This window comes from Dendropsophus ebraccatus, chromosome 14, assembly GCF_027789765.1.
Source record: "Dendropsophus ebraccatus isolate aDenEbr1 chromosome 14, aDenEbr1.pat, whole genome shotgun sequence".
Classification (NCBI taxonomy): domain Eukaryota; kingdom Metazoa; phylum Chordata; class Amphibia; order Anura; family Hylidae; genus Dendropsophus; species Dendropsophus ebraccatus.
The window spans coordinates 9,685,380-9,713,315 of record NC_091467.1 but is presented as its reverse complement, the minus strand read 5'-3'; the positions used below and the strand labels follow the sequence as shown (position 1 = coordinate 9,713,315).

The following is a 27,936-nucleotide window of genomic DNA, read 5'->3' as shown; positions in this document are numbered from 1 at the left end:
TACTGCTCCTATATACAGGAATATAACTACTATAATACTGCTCCTATATACAGGAATATAACTACTATAATACTGCCTCCTATATATAGGAATATAACTACTATAATACTGCCTCCTATATACAGGGATATAACTACTATAATACTGCTCCCTATATACAGGAATATAACTACTATAATACCACCCCCTATATACAAGAATATAACTACTATAATACTGCTCCTATATACAGGAATATAACTACTATAATACTGCTCCTATATACAGGAATATAACTACTATAATACCGCTCCTATATACAGGAATATAACTACTATAATACTGCTCCTATATACAAGAATATAACTACAATAATACTGCCTCCTATATACAGGAATATACCTACTATAATACTGCTCCTATATACAAGAATATAACTACTATAATACTGCTCCTATATACAGGAATATAACTACTATAATACTGCTCCTATATACAGGAATATAACTACTATAATACTGCTCCTATATACAGGAATATAACTACTATAATACTGCTCCTATATACAGGAATATAACTACTATAATACTGCTCCTATATACAGGAATATAACTACTATAATACTGCCTCCTATATACAGGAATATACCTACTATAATACTGCTCCTATATACAGGAATATAACTACTATAATACTGCCTCCTATATACAGGAATATAACTACTATAATACTGCCTCCTATATACAGGAATATACCTACTATAATACTGCTCCTATATACAAGAATATAATTACACTACTAGGCTGGGTTCACACTACGTATATTTCAGTCAGTATTGTGGTCCTCATATTGCAACCAAAACCAGGAGTGGATTAAAAACACAGAAAGGATCTGTTCACACAATGTTGAAATTGAGTGGATGGCCGCCATATAACAGTAAATAACGGCCATTATTTTAATATAACGGCCGTTGTTCTAAAATAACAGCAAATATTTGCCATTAAATGGCGGCCATCCACTCAATTTCAACATTGTGTGAACAGAGCCTTTCTGTGTTTTTAATCCACTCCTGGTTTTGGTTGCAATACTGACTGTAATATACATATACTGACTGAAATATACGTAGTGTGAACGCAGCTCTATAATGTGAAACAACTAGGAATAAGAGTATGCACTCATTGCAATACTGCAAATTAGTCCTTTATTCTGACATCACACATGTGAAAGGAAGAGAGATGAATGCAGGAGCGCCGTGGCTACATGTCCAGCAGGACATACAGCAGCTAATAAGTACTGGAGGACTTGAATTTTTTTCAACAATTTTTTTCTGGTATGCCTCTTTAACAAAATGCAACTACTGTGGGGATATTTAAATTTTTGACAGTATTCACCAGGTGGGAGACATAATAAAGTTATTTCATTGCTCAGGTTGTTACCAATGTGGCGATGCCAAATATGTGTATTTTATGTAGAAAAGAGAAAGTAAGGGAACATGGTAATTTTTATTTTTTGGGTGATGGTTTTGGGGGGGGGGGGGGGGGACAGCGATCACAGTGAGAATCAGCTCCTCTGCACCCACACTACACAGTAACTACGGTCGGACATAGTTTTTCTCTGCTCACAGTGTAGCGGTGGCAACATGTCACTGCAGCTCACCTCCCATTCAAGTGTATAGGAGCTAAACTGAGCTTGAAGGCCCACTACTGGGGACAGGGCCGACTCCAGGTTTTTGCAGGCCCTTGGGCGACAGAGCTTCAGTAGGCCCCTCATCCGTCCACTATGCACCTATCATCCGTCCACTATGCACCTATCATCCATCCATCCACTATGCGCAATCACTTGAGACACACATACACAAACAGACATTACTGACACAGACACTGACTAACACACACATTACTGACTGACTGACTTACTGACACACACATTACTAGCTGACACACACAGACACTGACTGAGACACTGACTGACAAACACACACACACACACACTGACTGACACACACACACACACACACACACACATTTACAGCTCAGCCTTCTCCCTCTTTCTCGCTTCCGAGCTGTTCTCCACACTGTAAGGTTTAGGACCTGCAGGTCATGTGATCAAGTCCTTTAACCCCCATGCCCCCCCCCCAAACCCCCCCCCCCCCCATCTCTCACTCTCTCATTCTGTACAAGACACCAACAGGTCCTGCTCCTTCTCTATCTTCTGATGTTCAGCTAGCTTACCCTGCACTACAGTGAACGGGCTGAACATTACAGTACTTGGCCCCTCTCCCTCTCTGGGCCCCTAGAGGCGCTGTGGGCCCCGGCACTTGCCCAGGAAAGCCCAGTGCTGGCGCCGGCCCTGACTGGAGAGGAGATGCCTAATGGGTGATGCTATCTACTGGGGTGAGGGCACTGGATAACTAACAGAGGGATTACCTACAGGGGGTGTCTAATTTGGGGTATACAGTTTCTTGGGGTGTGGAGCTAACTACCTGGGGAGTGGCTACCAGGGGGGTGCCCACATAGGAAATACTACATACTCGGTGGATTACCTACTGGGGGATGCCTGCATGGGGGATACCACCTACTAGGACAGGATTACCTACAAGGGGGTTTCCTACCTACCAGGGAGACTACAGACAGGGTGGGTGAGTAACTACATCGGGGATACTACCTACTGGTAAGTTGCTATTTGCAGAGAGAGGCCTAAACACAATAGAGATGCCTAACTACTATGTGGAGACAGAAGGACATAACTACTATATTGGAGCACAGATGGGGCCTAACTAATGTTTAAGGGTACAGGAGGGCCCAAATTTTATGTGTGAGCACAAAGAGGCCTAATTACTATATAAGGCACACAAAGGGGTCCAACTACCGTATGGGGACATAGGAGGCACCTGTACTGTATGGAGGCAAAGTGGGGCCTAACTACTATATGGATGCACAGAGCAGGCCTAAATACCATATGGAGGACACAGAAGGTTGTAACTACTATATGGATGCACAGTGGGGGCTTATCTACTATATGGACATACAGAGGGGCCAAACTACTATATTGGGGCACAGAGGAGGTTCTTTCTTCTATTTGGAGGCACATGGGGCCTTTCTACTATGTGAGGGCATAAAGGGGGTCTGATTACTAGCTGAGAGTCCAGATTGGGTGTAAATACTACATGGGGCACAAAGTGGTTACTGTTACAGTATTAGGCTATGTTTACACAATGTGAGACACCGGCCGTTCTGTCACGGAATGGCCAGTGTCAGAGAAGATCATCCCGGACGGTTCTGCACTACCAGCCGGATGATCTTTTCTGCTGCTGAATTCGGATGCGGGGTCATCAGTGCGCGCCCGCATCCGAATTCCTCACTGCTCACAATGGAGCGTGCGGCCAGAGCCGCTCGCTCCATTGTGTGCACTAACAGGATTTTCTGCGCTAACAGGGCTTCCTACTAGCACATTTTTACCAGCCGGTAAATGGTGCTTGGATGGTGTTTGCTTGGCAGGACACTAGTCTATCACATGAAAGGGCTCGGTCCTGACTTCTCTGGTGGCACGGCTTTAAAAAACAAGGGCCGATTGTGTGGCTGTAAAGTTCTGATTGTCTGACAATGCTCTTAGCTGCAGGATCATGGCTGAGCGTCCCTGTACTATACCGCCATCTGGTGCCAAGACAGTCATGGTGCCTTGGAAAAGTTTACTAGAATCTGCACACAACTTTTACTAAATTGTTAGGTATTAGCACTGAATATGGACCCCATTACACCACCAACTGGTGTCACCCAGAGTACTGAAACACCAATTACTGCTCATATACATTGGGGATGGGTATGCCACTACTGGGGCAGCTGGGTTACAACATGTGACTATTATTACAGCTCCCCTAAAGAAGTATTCCCATCTTATCTAACATACGTAAAGGGGTACTCTAGTGACATGTTTTTTTCTTTCAAATCAACTGGTATGAGAAAGTTATATAGATCTGAAAATGTATTTAAAAACCTCCAGTCTTCCAGTACTTATCAGCTACTGTATGTCCTGCAGGAAGTGGTGTATTCTCTCCAGTCTGACACTGTGCTCTCTGCTGCCACCTCTGTCCATGTCAGGAACTGTCCAGACCTTTTGCAAATCACCATAGAAAACCTCTCCTGCTCTGGGCAGAGGTGGCAGCAGAGAGCACTGTGTCAGACTGGGGAAAATACACCACTTCCTGCAGTACATACAGCAGCTGATAAGTACTTTTTTTTTTTTTTTTTTTTTTTTTTTTTAAATAGAAGTAAATCACAAATCTCTGGCACTTTCTGGCACCAGTTTGTTTGAAAGAAAAATAAATTGGCTGAACTACCCCTTTAAGGGTTGTCATCCAGCTTTCCTGAGGCCCCGAACGGTGACATTCCTGCTCATGTGTTCTATCTGGTATAAGCATAGATCTAAGCATTATGTTTTTAGTCTATATTTGTCCAGTCCGTATACATCTCACAGGGCGTGGTGTCTCTTTAACGTTCTCTGCGTTTCCTCTCTTCTCCAGATGGAGCGCCGCTGAGTGAGTTGTCCTGGCCATCCTCGCTTGCGGTGGTGGCGGTTTCCTTCTCCGGTCTCATCACCTTCATATTCCTCATGCTGGCTTGTCTGTGCTGCAAGAAGGGGGACATTGGATTCAAGGTAGGGACCTTCCAGGTAGGATTGGTGGCCGGAGGGTGTTCTGTGTGCGTTCAGTGTGCCGCAGCCTTCTGTAGAACGAGGGCTGTGTTATACAGATGTAGCAGAGCTGACACTGATACTGGAAGGCAAACTCAAGTCATCAATAAGGGAATCCATCAGACTTTGTGCTTGATGGGTAGACTATGTCCCTGTCACATAATTCTATTTATCCCATGTTGGGGAACACTGCTTGAAAGTCTAGAACGGCCTCCAACAATGCGGACTAAAACCCCCAGAATGCCTGACCAGCCTCGGCCCTATGGCTGGGGAGCCCCATGTTGGACATCACTGGTCTATATAATGCATCCCCATGAACCATACTAAGGGTAGGTTCACACTACGGAACCCAAGCGGAGAATTTCCAATGGATTCCGTAGCTCGTTCCCTTTCACGGCCGCGCACCTTTCTGCCGGCTCCATAGACAAATGGGCGGCCCAATTCCGCTATCCGCCAAAAGAATTGACATGTCAATTCTTTAGGCATAATGCGGAATCCGCCTGTGCATAAAATGGTGTCTATGGCACGGGCGGGGAGGCGAGCGGCCGTGAACGGGTACGAGCTACGGAATCCATCGGAAATTCTCAGCTCGGGTTCCGTAGTGTGAACCTACTCTAATAGATACACTATGCCTGCTACATTGACAAAGTCAGCTCTGCTACATCTCTCCACCTTGTTATTGATGTTGTAAACCCTGTCGTCCCATTTACTGTTAAGCAGCAGTCGGGTGAACAGGTGCTCCCGCCACTTACTGGATGGCATCATGCCCACTCCATGCCCAGGGGCTTAGTCCACCCATTCAGATGCAGTCATGGTGGAAGGGGGTACAAAGTGGTAACTTATACTATGGGGTTCTGTTTTGGCGCCACCGTTGTCTGGTATTTCACTACAGTCTTATCCAAGTGAATGGGCCTGAGCTGTAATACCAGATACAACCTAGGGTGGCGCTCTTTCTAAGGGGGAAAAAAAAATATTAAAAAAACAAAACCATTTAACTTGTTGGGGCCCTCTGTGACTTGGTACTGGAGTCCTAGTTATCCCTATGCTGATCCCTGCCCTCTGTGGAGTTGTCTGGTGTGGGTCATGGCTGTGCACATTTGTAGAGACCACCTGTCTATTGTTTTGTAGCTACATGTCATCATTCTCTCATCTTTTTTTTTTTTTGTTGTTGTTTTTTTGCTACGGATGTTTTATTTAGCAGATCGACAACTTGGTGAGTAATATACACGGCAGAATGTACGGCGGTTCATCCAGAAACTGGGATGAAAGACTGATCACTAGTTTCACCAGACTTTTGCTAAAGGGGTGCTCCTTTTTTGGAAGAAACATCTGTAAGGTCCACAAACCCATAAAAATGTGTATGAGTAATCATTTAAAACCGTTCCCACTTATTTAAAGGGGTTGTTCACCAAAAAAAAAATGTTTTATTTTAAATCAACTGGTGCCAGATAGTGCCAGAGATTTGTAATTTACTTCTATTAAAAAAATCTCCAGTCTTCCAGTACTTATCAGCTGCTGTATGTCCTGTAGGAAGTGGTGTATTCTTTCCAGTCTGACACACTGCTCTCTGCTGCCACCTCTATCCATGTCAGGAACTGTCCAGAGCAGCAGCAAATCCCTATAGAAAACCTCTCCTGCTCTGGACAGTTCCTGATATGGACAGAGGTGGCAGCAGAGATCACTGTTTCAGACTGGAGAGAATACACCACTTCCTGCAGGACATACAGCAGCTGATAATTACTTGAAGACTGGGAATTTTTTTTTGAGAAGTAAATTACAAATCTCTGGCACCAGCTCATTTGAAAGATTTTTTTTTTTTGTGAACTACCCCTTTAACTATCACCTTCACCTTATTTGCTAATCTGTCAAAAAAAAAAAAATACTGATGAATTGAGGATGATTGCAGATATCGTATACTGGATGTGTGAATGTAGCCCTATATGTTAGAAGGGTCCCTTGACAATCAGCTGATCACATTGTGTGTCCCTGCCGTATCCCTGTATGTGGAAACTTGTCAGTAAGGGGGATTTATTATGCTGCGCGGCAGGCAAAGATGGCGAACAGTTGTTAATCGACAATTTGCGTATGAAAAATGGTGACCTTTTTGCTGATGCTGTTCACAAGGGGGGCGAAGAGATGCGGGATGGTGGGCATGCTCCCTACTTACATCCGGCATGCCTTTGCACTGGCAGGGGAATATTTAAAGGGAACCCATCACCATGAAAATGCTACCTAAGCTATTGGCACCATGTTATAGAGCAGAAGAAGCTGAGCGGATTGATGTATATCTTTATAGTATAACTTAAAGTTTATTAACTGAAATCTCTAAAGAGTCCAGTCCATTGAGTGACTCCGCCCACTGGACTCCTTACCACAGGATGAGCAGGGATTTCAATCAACATGTCACAAGTTATACAGAATCTTTTCCTACAAAGTAATATATCAATCTGCTCAGCTCTTCCTTCTCTATAACATGATGGCGATAGATTAGATAGCATTGTCTTGGTGACAGGTTCCCTTTAAGTTGGAAATATGAGACATTGGTCTTGATAAATCTTCCATTATGTATTTCCCTGTATACAAAAATGAGGGTGGGCACCGCTGTGAGAGCGCTGAAAAATACATCCACCAAAACATCCTCATCCTATTAATCATAAAGGGTTGTCATTATTATTACTATGTCAATACAAAAAATCTGGTACAGAGAAGTTTTTTAGGCAGGGTTTATTTGATTTCTCAAAAAATATTATACAAAGACATCAGCCATCAGCCTTCCAGCTGCTGTATGTTCTGCAGGAAGTGGTGTATTCTTTCCAGTCTGACACAGTGCTCTCTGCTGCCACCTCTGTCCAGAGCAGGAGAGGTTTTCCATGGGGATTTGCTACTGCTCTGGACAGTTCCTGACATTGACAGAGGTGGCAGCAGAGAGCACTGTGTCGGACTGGAAAGGATACACCACCTTCTGCAGGACATACAGCAGCTGATAAGTACTGCAAGGCTGGAGATTATTAAATAGAATTAATTTACATATCTATATAACTTTCTGACACCAGTTGATTTGAAAGAACATTTTTAATAGAAATGTACTCTGGTTTTGTCCTCTGGTTGCGCCATGCTAGGGGTTGGAGTGTCCTATGCGGAGACTTACAGAGGAATTATATTATGGTCATGTCGGGGGTCGTAGTATTCTATGCATATAGGGGGAGATTTATCAAACTGTTGTAAAGTAGAATTGTCTTAGTTGCCCCTAGCAACCAATCAGATTCCACCTCTCATTCCTCACAGATTCTTTGGAAAATGAAAGGTGGAATCTGATTGGTTGCTAGGGGCAACTGGGCCAGTTTTACTTTACACCAAGTTTAAAAAATCTCCCCCATTGTATTAGGGTCATGTGTGGACGGCTGATATTGGGGGTTGTAGTGTCCTATATATGGGGAACAATAGCATTGCATTATGGTTAGTCCAGTGGAGAGTCATGTTGGGGGTAGTAGTGTGTTTTAGTTTTATGATTGGCCATATTAATATATGTAATGCTCATACATACAGTATACTATGGTCAGATGATGCTGGGGGTTGTAGGACTCTGTATACTATGGTAAGATTATGCTGGGGGTTGTAGGACTCTGTATACTATGGTCAGATGATGCTGGGGGTTGTAGGACTCTGTATACAGTATACTATGGTCAGATGATGCTGGGGTTGTAGGACTCTGTATACAGTATACTATGGTCAGATGATGCTGGGGTTGTAGGACTCTGTATACAGTATACTATGGTCAGATGATGCTGGGGGTTGTAGGACTCTGTATACAGTATACTATGGTCAGATGATGCTGGGGGTTGTAGGACTCTGTATACTATGGTAAGATTATGCTGGGGGTTGTAGGACTCTGTATACTATGGTCAGATGATGCTGGGGGTTGTAGGACTCTGTATACAGTATACTATGGTCAGATGATGCTGGGGGTTGTAGGACTCTGTATACAGTATACTATGGTCAGATGATGCTGGGGGTTGTAGGACTCTGTATACTATGGTCAGATGATGCTGGGGTTGTAGGACTCTGTATACTATGGTCAGATGATGCTGGGGTTGTAGGACTCTGTATACAGTATACTATGGTCAGATGATGCTGGGGTTGTAGGACTCTGTATACAGTATACTATGGTCAGATGATGCTGGGGTTGTAGGACTCTGTATACAGTATACTATGGTCAGATGATGCTGGGGGTTGTAGGACTCTGTATACAGTATACTATGGTCAGATGATGCTGGGGGTTGTAGGACTCTGTATACTATGGTCAGATGATGCTGGGGGTTGTAGGACTCTGTATACGGTATACTATGGTCAGATGATGCTGGGGGTTGTAGGACTCTGTATACAGTATACTATGGTCAGATGATGCTGGGGGTGTAGGACTCTGTATACAGTATACTATGGTCAGATGATGCTGGGGGTTGTAGGACTCTGTATACAGTATACTATGGTCAGATTATGCTGGGGTTGTAGGACTCTGTATACAGTATACTATGGTCAGATGATGCTTTCCTTTAAGCAGGTTGGGCATTAACCCTTGCTGTTCAGGCAGAGATGGTGCACTAGGCCGGGGCAGTGAGCGGTCAGATAATGGGGGTATTGTGAGAGCACGTGCGGGGGGAGGTATCTGACACACAGAGTGGGCAGTGAGTGGCATTTCACCGCTATATAAGAAAAAGTGATGAGGAGCTCGCCTCCCCTCATTTCCAGCACAGTCCCTGGATTTTGATTTGAAGCTCAGCTGAGCGTTGTTAATGTGCCAGGCGGTGACGGGGAACCCTGGCAGGGCAGTGCCAGATGAATCGCTGGGTGTGTAATGGCAGCACCAATCACCCCTGGGTCCCCGGAACCCTATTACTGACATGCTGACTCTCTCCTACTTAATAGCCGGGGCAGCTTTCGGGATTAAAGGCTTTTCTTGGAGACATGAAGAGGTAGGCGTGAGAGCGTGTGTCACCACTGCTGCCTGTCACTGTGTGTGTGTGTGTACAGCTCGGGGGGGTACTCGCTGGCACAGATCCAGGTTTGTGCCCCTGTTCATCAGTGATGGGCCGGGGTATTACCACTCCTGACACAAGGGGATCTTATTATAGTCAGGTGCAATGTATTATCAGTGGTATAATTATCTATCTATCTATCTATCTATCTATCTATCTATCTATCTATCTATCTATCTATCTATCTCCTATCTATCTCCTATCTATCTATCTATATATCTATCTATCTATCTATCTCCTATCTATCTATCTATCTCCTATCTATCTATCTATCTATCTATCTATCTATCTATCTATCTATCTCCTATCTATCTATCTATCTATCTATCTCCTATCTATCTATCTATCTATCTATCTATCTATCTCTATCTATCTATCTATCTATCTCCTATCTATCTATCTATCTATCTATCTATCTATCTATCTATCTATCTATCTCCTATCTATCCCCTATCTATCTATCTATCTCCTATCTATCTATCTTCTATCTATCTATCTATCTATCTATCTATCTATCTATCTATCTATCTATCTCCTATCTATCTCCTATCTCCTATCTATCTCTCTATCTATCTCCTATCTATCTATCTATCTATCTATCTATCTATCTATCTATCTATCTCCTATCTATCTATCTATCTATCTATCTCCTATCTATCTATCTATATATCTATCTATCTATCTCCTATCTATCTATCTTCTATCTATCTATCTATCTATCTATCTATCTATCTATCTATCTATCTATCTCCTATCTATCTATCTATCTCCTATCTATCTATCTATCTATCTATCTCCTATCTATCTATCTATCTATCTATCTATCTATCTATCTATCTAGCATCTATCCATCTTTTTATCCATCTTCCTCATCCTCCATTTCTTTGTGTTTCTTATTCTTTGCACCCGCATACAATTACGTAAGTCACAACAATACAAGCGTTCGGCCCCCATGAGATGAGAAGGAAGAGAAAGGTCTGTATTATATAACCTCCTCCATCGCTCCTGACGTACAGATGTTAATCTGCGGTGACCGGCACAGGCTGAGGGCATTGAGTGCGGGGAGATACTTGGTGCTTACTGGAGCGCAGCCATATTTGTCTGGTATGTTATATAGAGACATACCGTATATACCACCAGCGGTGTAGTCGTAGGTGCCGGAGCCCCTTATTGTAGGTTGAATGGCTCAGGCTATAGGACAGTGATGGACGCCTATATGTATAGGAAATCTCTGGGGATGATCAGAAAATGTGGAGTTATGTATAAAATTCCCATGTGGGGAAATGGCCAGGAGTGTAATGGTGCCCAGGGGCCTGCGTGCAGCTTCCTTGCTGTGTAAACAAGCAGCAGCTGGCATCTCCTATGCCCAGAACGTGGGTAATTCCTGTGCCAGCTGCAATGCCACACAAAGTCATGCAGAATTAATCAGATCTGCATGGCTTCTGAGCGCGACTCTGGTTCCTTATTGGTGGCGAAAACTGACCAGGATTTAACCCTGTTTACTCCAAGCAACTCCTGAACCCTATACAAATAGCTAAGGGTGTTCTGCATTGTAAATGAAGCCCCCCAGTATGGCCTCATGTACCAGGGGGGCTGGGTGGGCACAGAATGTGGGTTAATGCTCCATTGCAGGAGTCCTGGGCGACATGTACATACTAGAGATGAGCGCAACCAGAGCAGCTCAAGTCCGATGGTTCAACATTTGATAACTGGTGGCTGAAGAAGTTTGACGAAGCCCTAGGGAGTCTCGGAAAACATGGATACAGGCATAGGCTATAGGCTGAATCCATGTTTTCCCGGTCTCCCTAGGGCAGAATCTAACTCCCCCAGCCACCAATAATCAAATGCTGAACGATTGGACTGGAGCTGCTCTGGTTGCGCTCATCTCTAGTAGGTACCTAGACCAATGGTGGTCTCGGTAACAAGTGCCTACTTGGCTGCAATTCTATATGGTCAATGAAGAGTGAAGAGACCATGGGTTATGGATGTGACTACTGAAATGTCTTCCATTAAAACCTACATGCTCATGTCTGGGCAATGAGTTGGTGAACGAATCATGACTTTCTGTGACATGAGGGGTAAACTGGCTACACTGAGCCATTGGGGTCCCATATAAGAATGAATTATCTTACCAGTGTGCCAGTCTAAACTTTTTTTTCTAAAAATAACACTATAAATAATGAATGTATGTTTTAGGTGTTCCCCTTTAAAGAGAACCTGTCAACTAGACAAAGCTATCTAATCTATCACCATCATGTTATAGAGCAGGAAGAGCTGAGCAGATTGATATATAACTTTATGGGAAAATATTCAGTATAACTTGTAACATGTTGATAGAAATCCCTGCTCATTCTGTGATAAGGAGTCCAGTGGGCGGAGTCACTCAATGGACTGGACTCTTCAGCATGGAAACATCAGAGGTTTCATCCAATAAACTACAAGTTATATTGAATCTTTTCGCATAAAGATATATATCGATCTGCTCAGCTCCTTCTGCTCTATAACATGATACCGATATGTAAATAACATTTTTATGATGACGGGTTCCCTTTAAAGGGAACCTGTCACCAAGACAATGCTATATATTCTATCTCCATTATGTTATAGAGCAGGAAGAACTGAACAGATTAATATATATATATATATATATATATAACATTATAGGAAAAGATTCAGTAAAACTTGTAACTTTTTGATTGAAAATCCCTGATCATTCTGTGATAAGGAGTCCAGTGGGCGGGGTCACAAAATGGACTGGACTCTTTAGCATGGAAACATCAGAGATTTCACCCAATAAATAACAAGCAATACTGAATCTTTTCCCATAAAGATATATATAAATCCGCTCAGCTCCTTTTGCTCTATAACATGATGGTGATAGCTTAGGTAGCATTTTCATGGTGATGGATTCCCTTTAAGTCCTTTGCAGTCTTTTGATACTCAGTAGTATAAGTTATTTTAGCATATGACAGGATGAGCCTAACATGCAAATGCTGAGACGGCCACGGCTTATGGTCTTTACTTTCCAATCGGTCAGACAAGAGGTTAATATTTAGGGTGGTGGCTAACATGTGGTCCCACCTCTTGTCTCATAAATGTCCCTTGTCCTCTTCAGGAGCTTGATAATGTGGAGGGAGAAGACTACACCACAGAATTCTCTATCCAGAGTTCTCCAGCCACACAAAATGGACCAGAAGTTTATGTCCTTCCTCTTACAGAAGTTTCGGTGCCGATGTCCAAGCAGCCGGCAAGATCAGGTACGGCTATGGGGTCCACATCCACCCCTCATTGGTGTTCCCATACATTTTGCTGGATCAATGAGTCAGTTCCAGCTGTGACGATCTTCCTAATGACTTTAGTTTGGTAACAATCATGTACCTAGGAGAAACTCCGATCATTTTTATTCCTCAAGGAGTCAGAGCCAAGGAAGCAATGATGTCTGATGCATCTGATCTGCCACCAGACACATTTTTATTGCACCCAAAGTTTTTTTCCCTTCCCCATTACTACAATCTCTCTATATGTATTGGAAACATCAGGTTACATTTTTGAGTCTCTGACGCATTTCATTCCCATTACTTAGTATTAGGTTAAATAAGTTATTGTTGGGGTCGGAGAAGTTAAGAAGTTGGCCATACAGGTCAGATCTTCCCGGGTATGCTGAGACTCTATAGTAACCTGTTCTATCATACTTTCCTCCTATAGAAGTGGTCTTCCTCCCTATGCTAAATAATATGCATGTTCCCCAAATAGGTGCCCATATCTATTACATGTCTATGGCAAGATTTCTTAAAGGGGTTATTCAAGATGAAAATAAAACATAGATGTCTTCTTGTAAGAACATGGTTACCCCTGTCCATTAGTTACAGTATAGCATCCCAGTCTTATTCACTTCAATGGAGTTGAGCAGTTCCAGACACAGCCTGGTACGCCGCTCTTGAGGGAAAGTAGCCATGTTTTTCTAATTTTGTGCAACCTATTTTAATATCTATAGTGATCTGGAAGCTCATGGTGCTTACCTAGAGAGGAGCGCAACTGGAACATGCTCTAATCTGATTGTTTTGCATTTGATACCAGCGTCTAAAGAAGTTGGAGGCCACCCTAGAGAGTCCTGAAAAACATGGAAGGCTATATCCACCCGGACTCCCTAAAGCTACCTCCAACTTCTTCACCCATCGGTATCAAATACTGCATGATCAGACTCCACCATGCTTCCATCTCTATCTCTTCTATGGGTGCTCAGGTCACCATGCTCCCATCTCTATCTCTTCTATGGGTGCTCAGGTCACCATGCTTCCATCTCTATCACTTCTATGGGTGCTCAGGTCACCATGCTACCATCTCTATCTCTTGTATGGGTGCTCAGGTCACCATGCTCCCATATCTATCTCTTCTATGGGTGCTCAGGTCACCATGCTCCCATATCTATCTCTTCTATGGGTGCTCAGGTCACCATGCTCCCATATCTATCTCTTCTATGGGTGCTCAGGTCACCATGCTCCCATATCTATCTCTTCTATGGGTGCTCAGGTCACCATGCTTCCATCTCTATCTCTTCTATGGGTGCTCAGGTCACCATGCTCCCATATCTATCCCTTCTATGGGTGCTCAGGTCACCATGCTTCCATATCTATCACTTCTATGGGTGCTCAGGTCACCATGCTCCCATATCTATCTCTTCTATGGGTGCTCAGGTCACCATGCTTCCATCTCTATCTCTTCTATGGGTGCTCAGGTCACCATGCTCCAATCTCTATCTCTTCTATGGGTGCTCAGGTCACCATGCTCCAATCTCTATCTCTTCTATGGGTGCTAAGGTCACCATGCTACCATCTCTATCTCTTGTATGGGTGCTCAGGTCACCATGCTCCCATCTCTATCTCTTCTATGGGTGCTCAGGTCACCATGCTCCCATATCTATCTCTTCTATGGGTGCTCAGGTCACCATGCTTCCATCTCTATCTCTTCTATGGGTGCTCAGGTCACCATGCTCCCATATCTATCCCTTCTATGGGTGCTCAGGTCACCATGCTTCCATATCTATCACTTCTATGGGTGCTCAGGTCACCAAGCTCCCATCTGTATCTCTTCTATGGGTGCTCAGGTCACCATGCTCCCATCTCTATCTCTTCTATGGGTGCTCAGGTCACCATGCTCCCATATCTATCTCTTCTATGGGTGCTCAGGTCACCATGCTTCCATCTCTATCTCTTCTATGGTGCTCAGGTCACCATGCTCCCATCTGTATCTCTTCTATGGGTGCTCAGGTCACCATGCTTCCATCTCTATCTCTTCTATGGGTGCTCAGGTCACCATGCTTCCATCTCTATCTCTTCTATGGGTGCTCAGGTCACCATGCTCCCATCTCTATCTCTTCTATGGGTGCTCAGGTCACCATGCTCCCATCTCTATCTCTTCTATGGGTGCTCAGGTCACCATGCTCCCATCTCTATCTCTTCTATGGGTGCTCAGGTCACCATGCTTCCATCTCTATCTCTTCTATGGGTGCTCAGGTCACCATGCTTCCATCTCTATCTCCTTTATGGGTGCTCAGGTCACCATGCTCCCATCTCTATCTCTTGTATGGGTGCTCAGGTCACCATGCTCCCATATTTATCTCTTCTATGGGTGCTCAGGTCACCATGCTTCCATCTCTATCTCTTCTATGGGTGCTCAGGTCACCATGCTTCCATCTCTATCTCTTCTATGGGTGCTCAGGTCACCATGCTCCCATCTCTATCTCTTCTATGGGTGCTCAGGTCACCATGCTTCCATCTCTATCTCCTTTATGGTTGCTCAGGTCTTCCGGTTGCAGGAGGAATCGGGTGGAGTAGATATAATAGTATGCTGAGTTTCTGTGTTGGGTCCTTATAGGCACAGACAGGTACAGTATATAGAAAAAGGTGACACAAAAATAAGGTCAGCTACGTTTTTGTGTTTGTTAATAAAAACAAATGTGTTTTTATCCTTCTTTTTATAATAGAAGTCAATGGAAAAACGGATCAAAACGGATGCATTTGTATTTTAATCCGTTTTTCATACCTTTTTTTTTTGCAAAATATGATAAAAAATATGGATTGCAAAAACCTAGTGTGAACCCAGCCTAAGCAGATTTTGTGGAGTCTTATTGGAGCTGTGATGGCAGCCATGTTGGTCAGAGCCTTTGGCTATTTACACCTCAAAATTCACTATATTAAATAGAACCCCTCCCCCCCACCCCTGGCCAATGGCGGCCGTAACCCAGACTGTCCCAGTGTCTTTATAGGACATGAAGTGAATAGGCTGTTTGTATTGTTTGTGTAGGTAGAAGATATGGGGTCACCTTTGCCAATACACAGAGCTTAGACAATAGCTTTTATCTCCTCTGGTGAGTGGGATTGGAATCCTAAGAGAATGATTTATTTTGTCGGGAAGCGGCAGGATAAGGGGGCTGAGGGGCTTCACAAAAGAATCAGAACAAGCCCCCATGTAAAGAGCAGAAGTCTGGGCACACAATGGAGCTCTCACACCCAGCTCGGCCCCTCCATACTTGTACTGATGTCATCCAGAATGGCCCCAGTGTCCGCCATCTGAAGAAGGAGTGCCGGCCTGTGCCAGGCCAATGCACAATGCCCCTGTTTGTTCCTGGCGCGGAGTGGAATGTACCCCTGGAATTCTAGGGCAGGATGGTGGGCAGGACGTGGTGGGAGCATGGAGGCAGGGAAAATGTCAGAGACATTGTGTCTCAGTCTGTAGGGCGATCGGCATGATAAGAAGCCACAATCTGCTCTTGTTTCTTCTCTATTGATGCCGCTTCATGTTGGATGGTGCCCTGTGAAGTGCCATCTGTTGGCGCCTCCGCATTTAGTCCACAAATAGCCCTAGTATACAGGGTCTAAGACATGGGTCTCCAAACTGCAGCCCTCCAGCTGTTGTGAAACCACAACTCCCATCATGCCTGGGCAGCTAAAGCTTTGGATTTGGCTGTCCAGGCATGATGGGAATTGTAGTTTTTCAACAGCTGGAGGGCCGCAGTTTGGAGACCCATGGTCTAAGATATGTAGCATAATGGCCGCATTAAAGTGCTGTATGTCGTCTGAAGTAGCCTTTCATACAGCAATGCTGCAACCACCATACACTGCTGAAATAATATACCGTAAAATAGTATCTACCACCATACATTGCTGAAATAATATACCGTAAAGGGAGTGGTATCTACCACCCTACATTGCTGAAATAATATACCGTAAAGTGGCATCTACCACCCTACACTGCTGAAATAGCAACATAGCGGAACCAAATAACTACTCCATAGCTAATATCAGTCTACATAATACAGTCACTATAGAGATAGCCGCTGGTCACAAGCATCTGGTGCCAGGCATTGCATGTACCCCGTGCAGCCACACGTCATATACCCTGAAGACCAGTCCTAGTACAAGGCCTCACTATGAAAAACATGAAAGACAGGCAGTGCCATTGTTTTCTATCAGATCAGCTGGTGTCAGAAAGTTATACAGATTTGTAATTTACTTCTATTTATAAATCTTTATTCTTCCAGTACTTATCAGCTGCTGTATGTCCTGCAGAAAGTGGTGTATTCTTTCCAGTCTGACACAGTGCTCTCTGCTGCCACCTCTGTCCATGTCAGGAATTGTCCAGAGCAGGAGAGGTTTTCTATGGGGATTTGCTGCTGCTCTGGGCAGTTCCTGACATGGACAGAGGTGGCAGCAGAGAGCACTGTGTCAGACTTTTAGGGTGTTATTCAAATCAAGCTGCTTAAGATCAAGGAAAATATATATAGGTATATATGAATATATATATATATATATATATATATATATATATATATATATGTATATGTATATAAATATTTTTGTATGTAATTATTCATTGTAACGTTTGTATATTATTTATTGTAATTGTATATTATTTGTTGTAATATTTATTTAATTATTTTCAGGGAATAATATTTATATATTAATTGTTGTAATATTTGTGTATTATTTTCGGGTATTATATTTATATATTATTTATTGTAATGTTTGTATATTATTTGTTGAAATAAGAAGTCGTATTTCAGTTGTATCTTGTATTTCAGTACAACTTCTCAAATCTACAGACCTGGGACGACAGAGCTTGTTGTACCTGAAGGAAATTGGTAATGGCTGGTTTGGCAAGGTAAGGGTACTCTGCTGCCACCTGCAGACTGATTTCAGTTATTACACCCAATGCAATTATTTTGTGTTTTTACAGGATTTCATTGCAGTATATGCTGCTTAATGGACTTTCTATAAACCTTTAGAATTTTTTTTTATAACTAACATGACTATAATATATGTAATATTGTCTATGGCAAGCAATAAGATGTCTGATTACTTTTTGCAAAAACAGAGTGGGAATCTGGTTTGTGTTTTATGATGGGTGGCCCTTTTAAAAACGATGTCATTCCAACATTTTTAATGTCTGTTGTATTTTGCGGTCTTGTAGGTGCTGCTCGGGGAGGTGAACTCTGGCCTCTCCAGTACTCAGGTTGTGGTGAAGGAACTGAAGGTCAGCGCCAGTGTGCAGGAGCAGATGCTGTTCCTAGAAGAGACGCAGCCCTTCAGGTGAATTCCGCTGAATAAACTTTGCGTAGAATATGGCAAAAGTTTGACAATCCTGCAAACAGCTCCCTATATCTCAGCTGCCATCTAGTAGTTGTAAATGCGTCAACTTAAAGGACTTTTTCCTAAAATTTCACCTAATCCATCACCCATAGTGTCTGATTACTGGAGGACCCACACAAATCACAAGAGTGAGGGTCCCAAGTGCTCCAAAATCTATGGGACTGTTAAAGAGGTGGTTTTCAAATCAACTGGTGTCAGAAAGTTATACAGAATTGTAATAGACTTCTATTTAAAATTTTCCAGTCTTCCAGTACTTATCAGCTGCTGTATGTCCTGCAGAAGGTGGTGTATCCTTTCCAGTGTGACACAGTGCTCTCTGCTGCCACCTCTGTCCATGTCAGGAACTGTCCAGAGCAGCAGCAAATCCCCATAGAAAACCTCTCCTGGTCTGGACAGAGGTGTCAGCAGAGAGCAGACTGGAAAGAATACACCACTTCCTGTAGGACATACAGCAGCTGAGAAGGACTGGAGATTATTTTAATAGACGTCATTTACAAGTCTGTATAACTTTCTTACACCAATTGATGTAAAGATTTTTTTTTCCTTGGAGTACCCTTTTAAATATAGGTCAACGTTGTGCTTGGCAGTGGGCATGCTTGACAAAACAAGCAATTTCTTTTTTATCTCTGTGATCTCTTTATGACCTCTTTAACTTAAAGGGATTCCCTTGCCCCCCCCCCCCCCCCCACACACACACACACACACACACACACTAGGAATGATTCTGATTTTTAAATATATTGGAATTAGGGGCAACGTTGGTTAATTTCATATTCTAATAAGTGAAAAGGTATCCCGACCATCCAGCTCCATTTACAGCCTGCTTATGGTTATTCTTTGTATTCTACTGATAAGCCACAGTGTGGGGTTCAGCCATGTATCTGAACATCTCTAGACTCCACTAGAACATGAATCACTGCAAAACACATGAGTCAGTCACCCATGAGTAAGTCATTTGGTTCTGGATTGAAGTCCTGGGGGCACGTTTTCCATGAGAACGTGTGCAAGGAAAATAAAAAAACAAGTGTTGAATTCCTCTACAGCGCCACCTCAGGGGAAAAATAATATTACACCAGCATGCAGATAGAAGCTCTATGGCTATAACTTATAGATAGATGACCCTTTTACTACAACAGGCAAATGAAACCCGAAAAGTGGGTCTGTCTGTTGAATGAGCAGCCAATCTGCTTGGAGGGAGCGCAGCAGGCTCGGGCACGCTGGGGCTGTGACGACAATCGGTAAGTCAGGCACAATGGTTACACCCATTCTTTATAGTGCTCTGGTTGTGTAGCCTGCAGGAACCACCACTGTAACACGATGCCCTGAGGTGTATTATTACATAAAGCCATTGAAGATGAAGTGGCATCATAAAAACGAAAGAGAAAATGACTGCATATATATAACGGCATGACCGTGCACAGAGGAAATGTTGTCACTCACTCTGATACCTGCCCTTTAGAGAGAAGGCTGTCACTCACTCTGATACCCTGCCCTCCAGAGAGAAGGCTGTCACTCACCCTGATACCCTGCCCTCCAGAGAGAAGGCTGTCACTCACCCGGTTACCCTGCCCTCCAGAGAGAAGGCTGTCACTCACCCTTACACCCTGCCCTCCAGAGAGAAGGCTGTCACTCACCCTGATACCCTGCCCTCCATAGAGAAGGCTGTCACTCACCCTGATACCCTGCCCTCCAGAGAGAAGGCTGTCACTCACTCTGATACCCTGCCCTCCAGAGAGAAGGCTGTCACTCACCCTGATACCCTGCCCTCCAGAGAGAAGGCTGTCACTCACTCTGATACCCTGCCCTCCAGAGAGACAGCTGTCACTCACTCTGATACCCTGCCCTCCAGAGAGAAGGCTGTCACTCACCCTGATACCCTGCCCTCCAGAGAGAAGGCTGTCACTCACCCTGATACCCTGCCCTCCAGAGAGAAGGCTGTCACTCACCATGATACCCTGCCCTCCAGAGAGAAGGCTGTCACTCACCTTGATACCCTGCCCTCCAGAGAGACAGTTGTCACTCACTCTGTGACTCTGCCCTCCAGAGAGAAGGTTGTCACTCAAGCTGATACCCTGCCCTCCAGAGAGGGCTGTCACTCACTCTGATACCCTGCCCTCCAGAGAGAAGGTTGTCACTCACCCTGATACCCTGCCCTCCAGAGAGACAGCTGTCACTCACTCTGTGACTCTGCCCTCCAGAGAGACAGCTGTCACTCACGCTGATACCCTGCCCTCCAGAGAGGGCTGTCACTCACCCTGATACTCTGCCCTCCAGAGAGAAGGTTGTCACTCACGCTGATACCCTGCCCTCCAGAGAGACAGCTGTCACTCACTCTGATACCCTGCCCTCCAGAGAGACAGCTGTCACTCACTCTGTGACTCTGCCCTCCAGAGAGAAGGCTGTCACTTACCCTTATACCCTGCCCTCCAGAGAGAAGGCTGTCACTCACTCTGATACCCTGCCCTCCAGAGAGAAGGCTGTCACTCACCCTTATACCCTGCCCTCCAGAGAGAAGGCTGTCACTCACCCTTATACCCTGCCCTCCAGAGAGAAGGCTATCGATACTGGTTTGCAGGGATTGGTTCTCACATTGAAGAGGTGTACCTGGGATATTCCTTAACATAATAAATTTATATAGCTTTACAATACAACTTTAATTAAAAAAAATATATATATTTTTTATTTATACCCCATTTTACCTCATTTTATGCAGTAAGGGGTGAAACGGGCCTCTCTATTGCTACCAATGTTCGTGTCAGGAATTGGAGGACTATCCCCCCCTCTTGTACTATCTATTCCTTTTAGGGTGAGAAGCTGTCTGTCCGCATCACTCTGTGCCTGCCACACACTGCGCAATCCTGACAGTCGGCTACCCCCTTGTGTATTCTAATAAGTATATACAGTACACGAGGGGGCTGCTCTAAATCAATAGCACTGTGTGAGTGTGTGGCCGCGCTGGATCAGAGCAGTTCCCTGCAGTTCCCGACAGGAACATTGGTGGCAGCAGAGAGGCCCACAATGTGTAAATAAAATGTTATACATTTCTTTAAATGAAGTTATATTGCAAAGTAATTAAAGCAATGTATTGCTACACAACAACTTTACACCCAAAGTAGCTGGAATACGGGTACTGGGACACTGCATAGGGAAGGGGGAATCCCACATGAAGTCCCATCTAACATGGAAAATCCCTTCTAACACAGTACACACATATAAACTGTGGGAGTATAATTGTAGCATCAATACAGTCTCCTTCTAAGACTCGTCCCTTAGGCTATTTATATGGAGCCATGTATAAATACAGTAGGATGTGGGTGGAAATGCAGCTCAGTGAATCCCATTTGTTTTAGTCATCACTTGCTATAAGTTTTCCTTTTTTTGCACCTTAAAGGGGTTATCCAGCGCTACAAAAACATGGCCACTTTCCCCCTACTGTTGTCTCCAGGTCAGGTGTGGTTTGCAATTAAGCTCCATTTACTTCAATGGAACTGAGTTTGAAACCCCACCCAATCTGGAGACGAGAGCGGGGGGGAAAGTGGCCATGTTTTTGTAGCACTGGATAACCCCTTTAAAAACTTTCCATCATATAGGTGTCCCCATTATAAGGTGACCGTCATCCACTGTGTATGGTAAAATTGGAGATTGTCCACCCATAGTAGAGAGCTCAATCCAGCAGAAATATTGGACTTGGCTGTAAGTTTTAGAGGGGTACTCAAAAAAAAATCTCCAGTCTTCCAGTACTTATCAGCTGTTGTATGTCCTGCAGGAAGTGGTGTATTTTTTCAGTGTGACACAGTGCTCTCTGCTGCCACCTCTGTCCATGTCAGGAACTGTCCAGAGCAGCAACAAATCCTGATAGAAAACCTCTCCTGCTCTGGACAGAGGTGGCAGAAGAGAGCACAGTCAGACTGGAAAGAATACATCACTTCCTGCAGGACATACAGCAGCTCACACGTGACCATGTTAAAGAGTGTCGATGTGTTTAGTCTTGCAATATTCAAGATGTAGTACCAAACACTGCCTCACAGACAGTAGTGGCGCTCTTTTGAAAATTTTTACAGAATATAGTTTTTAGCTCCCACTTGATTATTGACATACATCTTACATCACTTCCTGTTTTCTGTCTCCTTAGGGTTCTCCAGCACCCGAACCTTCTTCAGTGTTTGGCGCAGTGGGCAGAGATCACCCCGTATCTCCTGGTTATGGAGTTCTGCCCGCTGGTGAGTGTTCCTGATCCATGCAGACTCCTTACAGAAAGCATTTGCTGGTGTCTTATGTAACTGTAAGTGTAGGTTACTTGCTATGTTACACAGGGTAGCGTGGAGAGGCACCGGGACGGTCACACAATGCAATTCACACAAAACACAAGACTCATGGACATAGATGACAATAAGACAATGTGAAGCATTACTGAGTGCGCTCTGTGACCTGTAAAGAGGTCCTTCCACAGGGAGCTGCTATTATCTCCTCTATCTACTGGTGTCACATGACGCTGCAATGCTGCACAGATCACTTTACAGCAGCCTCTTCTTATCAACACAGACACAACAGGAAGCCTCAGCTTAGTTTTGGCCCCAGTGGTGAGAATGAAAACTGCAAGATATCAGGATTATTTTATAATATTGGTAGTAAGTAACATATAAAATTTGAAAAAAAATGTCACCAAAAACAAATATGTTTAACATAAAAACATAATTTAAACAATAAGTCATTGTCTGATGACACATTCCCTTTAAGGTGCGTCTCCCTGTGTGTTACTTACAGGCTGTTTCCACATAGACACTGTCACTATGGTCCATAGAGAGCTAACCATGTTGTCAGGCCCTGTTCACACTTCCGTGGCTGTTTTTTTGGTCTGGAAACACAGATCAGGAAGCCTTTCAGGAGGCTTCAAAAAAACCTAAGTGTTTCCTGATCATAAAAACAGGACAGGAAAAAAAAAAAACATGCTCACCTGCTGTGACCCCCTCTGGCTTCCCCCTCTGTCTTTGGGCTTTGCAAACGCACAAGGGAGAGAGCGGCCTCTTGTGGCTGGAGGCATAATGCAACCCCTGACCAGAAGAGTGATTGACAGGGCCAGGAGCCAATGGCTCCTTGTCCTGTCATACACAGCGCTGCTTTTAATGTGAATCTGTTGTTTTGTGTTTCTCAATCCATGCCTGGTCCCGGGATCTGTCTGTCTCCTGGGGCCGGTATTCAGACTATTCCCATCAAGTCAGGCAGGGAAACTCGGACGTTGAGCGCAAACTCTGGTCTGTTTCCCCGGATGGCATGATGTTTCAACACCATGCCTGCAGCGGGGAAACTCTTTAAATCATTGCGGCACTGTCATTGTAAAAGAACCATCAGCAAGAAAGTAAAAAGCAAAATGTTAGTATTCTAAGGAATATCATAAATGCATATTCCCATCCCAGCTGATGCTTGTGGGAGTTGTCAAGTTATATATTTTTGCAAATACATGAGTTTAGCAGACTTATCTTCTTCTCCTGATGCTGCTCTTTCCCTCCCATTGTTGACTGCTCATTGTCTAGGTTACTGACCACCACTCTGCTCTAAAAGCAGTGGTTTGGCTGGTGTATATATTGATAGATATAATGTAGATGTATAGAAATACAGTGTATGTAGAATATAAGGAATATAGATATGTATACAATACTTAAATACTGGCCAGGCCACTGCTTTTAGAGCAGAGTGGTGGTCGGTAACATAGATGAGTTGTCAAGATGGTGAGGAAAAGATCAGGAGAAGGAGGCAAGTTTGATAAAAGAATGTATTTGCTAAAATATTTAACTTGATGAGTCCTACGAGTATAACTATAGTTGATATAGGAATAACCCTTTAAGTGGTTTTCTCTGCTTCTGGAATGCCAGACATTGCCAGCCTCAGCACAAAGCAAGTCAAGGCCATTTTTTCTTAAAGTGGACCTGACTAAAGTAAAGACTGTGTGCAATAGGGCTTCTTACCATGAATCGGGAGATATAACTCTTATTTCCATTGCACCAGTGCTGAGATATAAGCCTTAGATGTTTTATGCAAATTAGGAGCTGAAGCCCACGGGGTGTTCTCCTGGGTTGCAAAAGCCCAGCAATGTTCAGACTCTCCCCCCAAACACTGCTACACGTAAACGCCCACTCTGTTTATATTGACAGGCAGAACATTGCTGGGCCTTTGGAGCCCAAGGTTACACCCCTTTATCTTCAAATTAGCTTAAAGCTTAAATGTGAGCGCTGTAGCAAAGGATTGAAATAAGAGTGATAGCTCCTGATTCAGGGTAATAGGTAACATTGTACACCCCCTTTACTTTAATCAGCACAAAGCTGATGACCGATCCACTTTAAGGGCCAATGACTACCGGATTATCCTATATTCTGGATTATTGGGTGCCAGATTAAAGGCATCATTCACTTTAATTATTACATTTTTGTACGTCTTTTTTCAGGGTGATCTGAAAGGATATCTTCAGAGCTGTGCGGCCACAGAGTCCACATCACCTGACCCCCTGACCCTGCAGCGGATGGGCTGTGAAGTTTGCTGTGGGCTCCTTCACCTACACAAGAATAACTACACGCACAGGTCAGACAGTCGGCTCTCTGCTCACTGTATAGAGCTGTAGATTGGCAGGTGACATGTCCTTCTTCCTCTGCTGTTGTCCTCTTCTCCTCCCCCCTTCTTTAGACTCAGTATTATCTCTATGGACACTTCTTGGTTTGTCCCCTGAAACAATATCCTGATGCTGAATGAGTGGGACATGCAGGCTCCAGCATCAGTGATTTTGTTGCAGGGGGCACTCACTGCTACTGGTCTCCCGGACGGCAGCGCCTAGTGACGCTCATCGTGTCTCATCCCTCCTCCAGAATCCTAGACTTGTTGCTTCTCTGTGTTTCCATGATCTCTTCTGTCTTCTATCACAGATATGAATATCATTACCGCTAAATCATTGTGCAATAAAGGTTCCGCGGGTGTCTAATATATTCCCATGAGAATTGTAGTTTTGCATTAGCTGAAGAGCCAAAGCAGCCGAGTCCGGCCCACATGACATCGCAGCAGATTATAATATTAGTGGTCTGGACGGCAGTGGAGTATGTATTGGCGCAGTGTGTTGTTGGGCTACTAAAGCTGTAGCAGTATGTAATGGTGCATTGTAATCTTGGGTTACTGCAGGTGGAGCAGTATGTAATGGTGCAATATGTTGGGTTACTGCAGGTGGAGCAGTATGTAATGGTGCTGTGTGATGTTGGGTTACTACAAGTGGAGCAGTATGTAGTGGTGGAGTGTGATGTTGGGTTACTGCAGGTGGAGCAGTATGTAGTGGTGGAGTGTGATGTTGGGTTACAGCAGGTGGAGCAGTATGTAATGGTGCTGGGTGATGTTGGGTTACTACAAGTGGAGCAGTATGTAGTGGTGGAGTGTGATGTTGGGTAACAGCAGGTGGAGCAGTATGTAGTGGTGGAGTGTGATGTTGGGTTACAGCAGATGGAGCAGTATGTAATGATGCTTTGTGATGTTGGGTTACTACAAGTGGAGCAGTATGTAGTGGTGGAGTGTGATGTTGGGTTACTGCAAGTGGAGCAGTATGTAGTGGTGGAGTGTGATGTTGGGTAACAGCAGGTGGAGCAGTATGTAGTGGTGGAGTGTGATGTTGGGTTACAGCAGGTGGAGCAGTATGTAGTGGTGGAGTGTGATGTTGGGTTACTACAAGTGGAGCAGTATGTAGTGGTGGAGTGAGATGTTGGGTAACAGCAGGTGGAGCAGTATGTAGTGGTGGAGTGTGATGTTGGGTAACAGCAGGTGGAGCAGTATAACACAGTGTGATGTTGGGGTTGCTAAAGGTGGAGCAATATTTGTTGCTGCATTGTGATGTTAGTTTACCATACGTGAAGCAGTATTTATTTCTTCCTTGTGGTGTTGGGTTACTACAGGGGGCAGTATTTATTGCTTCAATGTTTTTTAGAGTTACTACAGGTGGAGCAACATTAATTTTTGCAATATGGGGCCGATTTATGTGCACTACATGGCAGTATCTGACAATGCGCAGTAGTATGCATTTGTTGGTGAGGCTCCAGCATCAACATGGATTGCTGGAAACCCCTTTTCTGCAGGCTTCAGAGCTGACATCTCCCAACTTGCTTAGGAACTTTAGGAAGCGTCTTCTTTACATTAGGCACTAAGTGAGCTGACTGTCCCGCTGTATGTTAAAGGGGGACTCTGGTGCAAAAAATTTTTTTTAAACAAACTGGTGTCAGAAAGTTATAGAAATTACTTCTATTTAAAAATCTCCAATCTTCCAGTACCTATTAGCTGCTGTATGTCCTGTGGAAAGTGGTGTATTCTCTCCAGCCTGACACAGCACTCTCTGCTGCCACCTCTGTCCATGTCAGGAACTGTCCAGAGCAGGAGAGGTTTTCTATGGGGATTTGCTGCTGCTCTGGACAGTTCCTGACATGGACAGAGGTGGCAGCAGAGAGCACTGTGTCAGACTGGAGAGAAAACACACCTTCCTGCAGGACATACAGCAGTTGATAAGTACTGGGACACAGGACATTTTTTTTATTGAAGTAAATTACAAATCTCTGGCACTTTCTGCCACGAGTTGATTTAAAATAATAATTATTATTTTTTTTTTAAACAAGCCCATTAAGGGCATAATCCTACATATAAAGGGGGGCGCTATAAAACATAACACGCACTGATGCGCCCGTATTCATCCTCATCTAATGGCTGCAGTATTGTACACACTGTGCTTACACTATGGGGTTGCCATGGTACCATTACATTTCTGAGTATGCACTTCCTGTCATGTGACTTCTACTGATAAGAACACACTCATACCAGGGGAAGTCATGTGACAGGAAGTCCCACAGTTTTTCTAGTGGTTTAAAACAAATTTGCAGGATGCTGCAGGAATTTCAATAACCAAAAATCTTTTGTGTGATCTATGTACTGGAATTATATATATATATATATATATATATATATATATATATATATATATATATATATATAGTCGCCCCCCTTCCCGCGCGCCCCCCTTACTCTATGTCGGGTTCTCCGCACTATCCACAAGCTTAGAAGCTGCACATTTGATACACACCTGGATGAAGTATCTGAATTCTCTGATCAGGTGTTGCTCAGTACTTTTGTATATATAGGGAGTTTGTTATTGCCTTTGCGCCCCTTCGTCTGCTTGTTTTTTTCTCTTCCGCTGTGGACAGGTAGTGTGCGTGAATCTGAAGCCGTCCTGTAGCCTGTGCAGCTCTATTACTTCCATTCATTTGTATACAAAAATTCTAAATTGGTAAAAAAAAAATTGCACAAGTGAGAAAAATTGTGCAAAATAAGATGCAGAATAAGATGTGCAAAAGAGATATATTTAAAAAAATAAAATAAAATAAAAAAGCACAATAAAAACAAAATTGCAGTTGTTAGATTGAATAGATAGATAGATAGATAGATAGATAGATAGATAGATAGATAGATAGATAGATAGGAGATAGATAGATAGATAGGAGATAGATAGATAGATAGATAGATGATAGATAGATAGATAGATAGATAGATAGGAGATAGATAGATAGATAGATAGATAG

At 43.7% G+C, this 27,936-nt stretch overlaps 1 protein-coding gene across 5 annotated transcripts in view; it reads left to right on the top strand.

Annotated features, from left to right (window-relative positions):
• The window catches only part of AATK (apoptosis associated tyrosine kinase), a 94,732-nt gene that overhangs the window by 33,828 nt on the left and 32,968 nt on the right, over positions 1 to 27,936 (top strand). For 3 of the 5 annotated variants that reach the window (XM_069953521.1, XM_069953525.1, XM_069953526.1), the window contains exons 2-7: positions 4,499 to 4,647; positions 12,817 to 12,958; positions 17,782 to 17,861; positions 18,171 to 18,289; positions 22,482 to 22,569; positions 24,789 to 24,922. In XM_069953521.1, coding sequence (XP_069809622.1) covers positions 4,499 to 4,647; positions 12,817 to 12,958; positions 17,782 to 17,861; positions 18,171 to 18,289; positions 22,482 to 22,569; positions 24,789 to 24,922 — 712 coding nt within the window. Of the gene's footprint in view, positions 1 to 4,498; positions 4,648 to 9,440; positions 9,639 to 12,816; positions 12,959 to 17,781; positions 17,862 to 18,170; positions 18,290 to 22,481; positions 22,570 to 24,788; positions 24,923 to 27,936 lie in introns of those variants that run through there. The other 2 variants (XM_069953523.1, XM_069953524.1) reach the window with 2 other exon arrangements.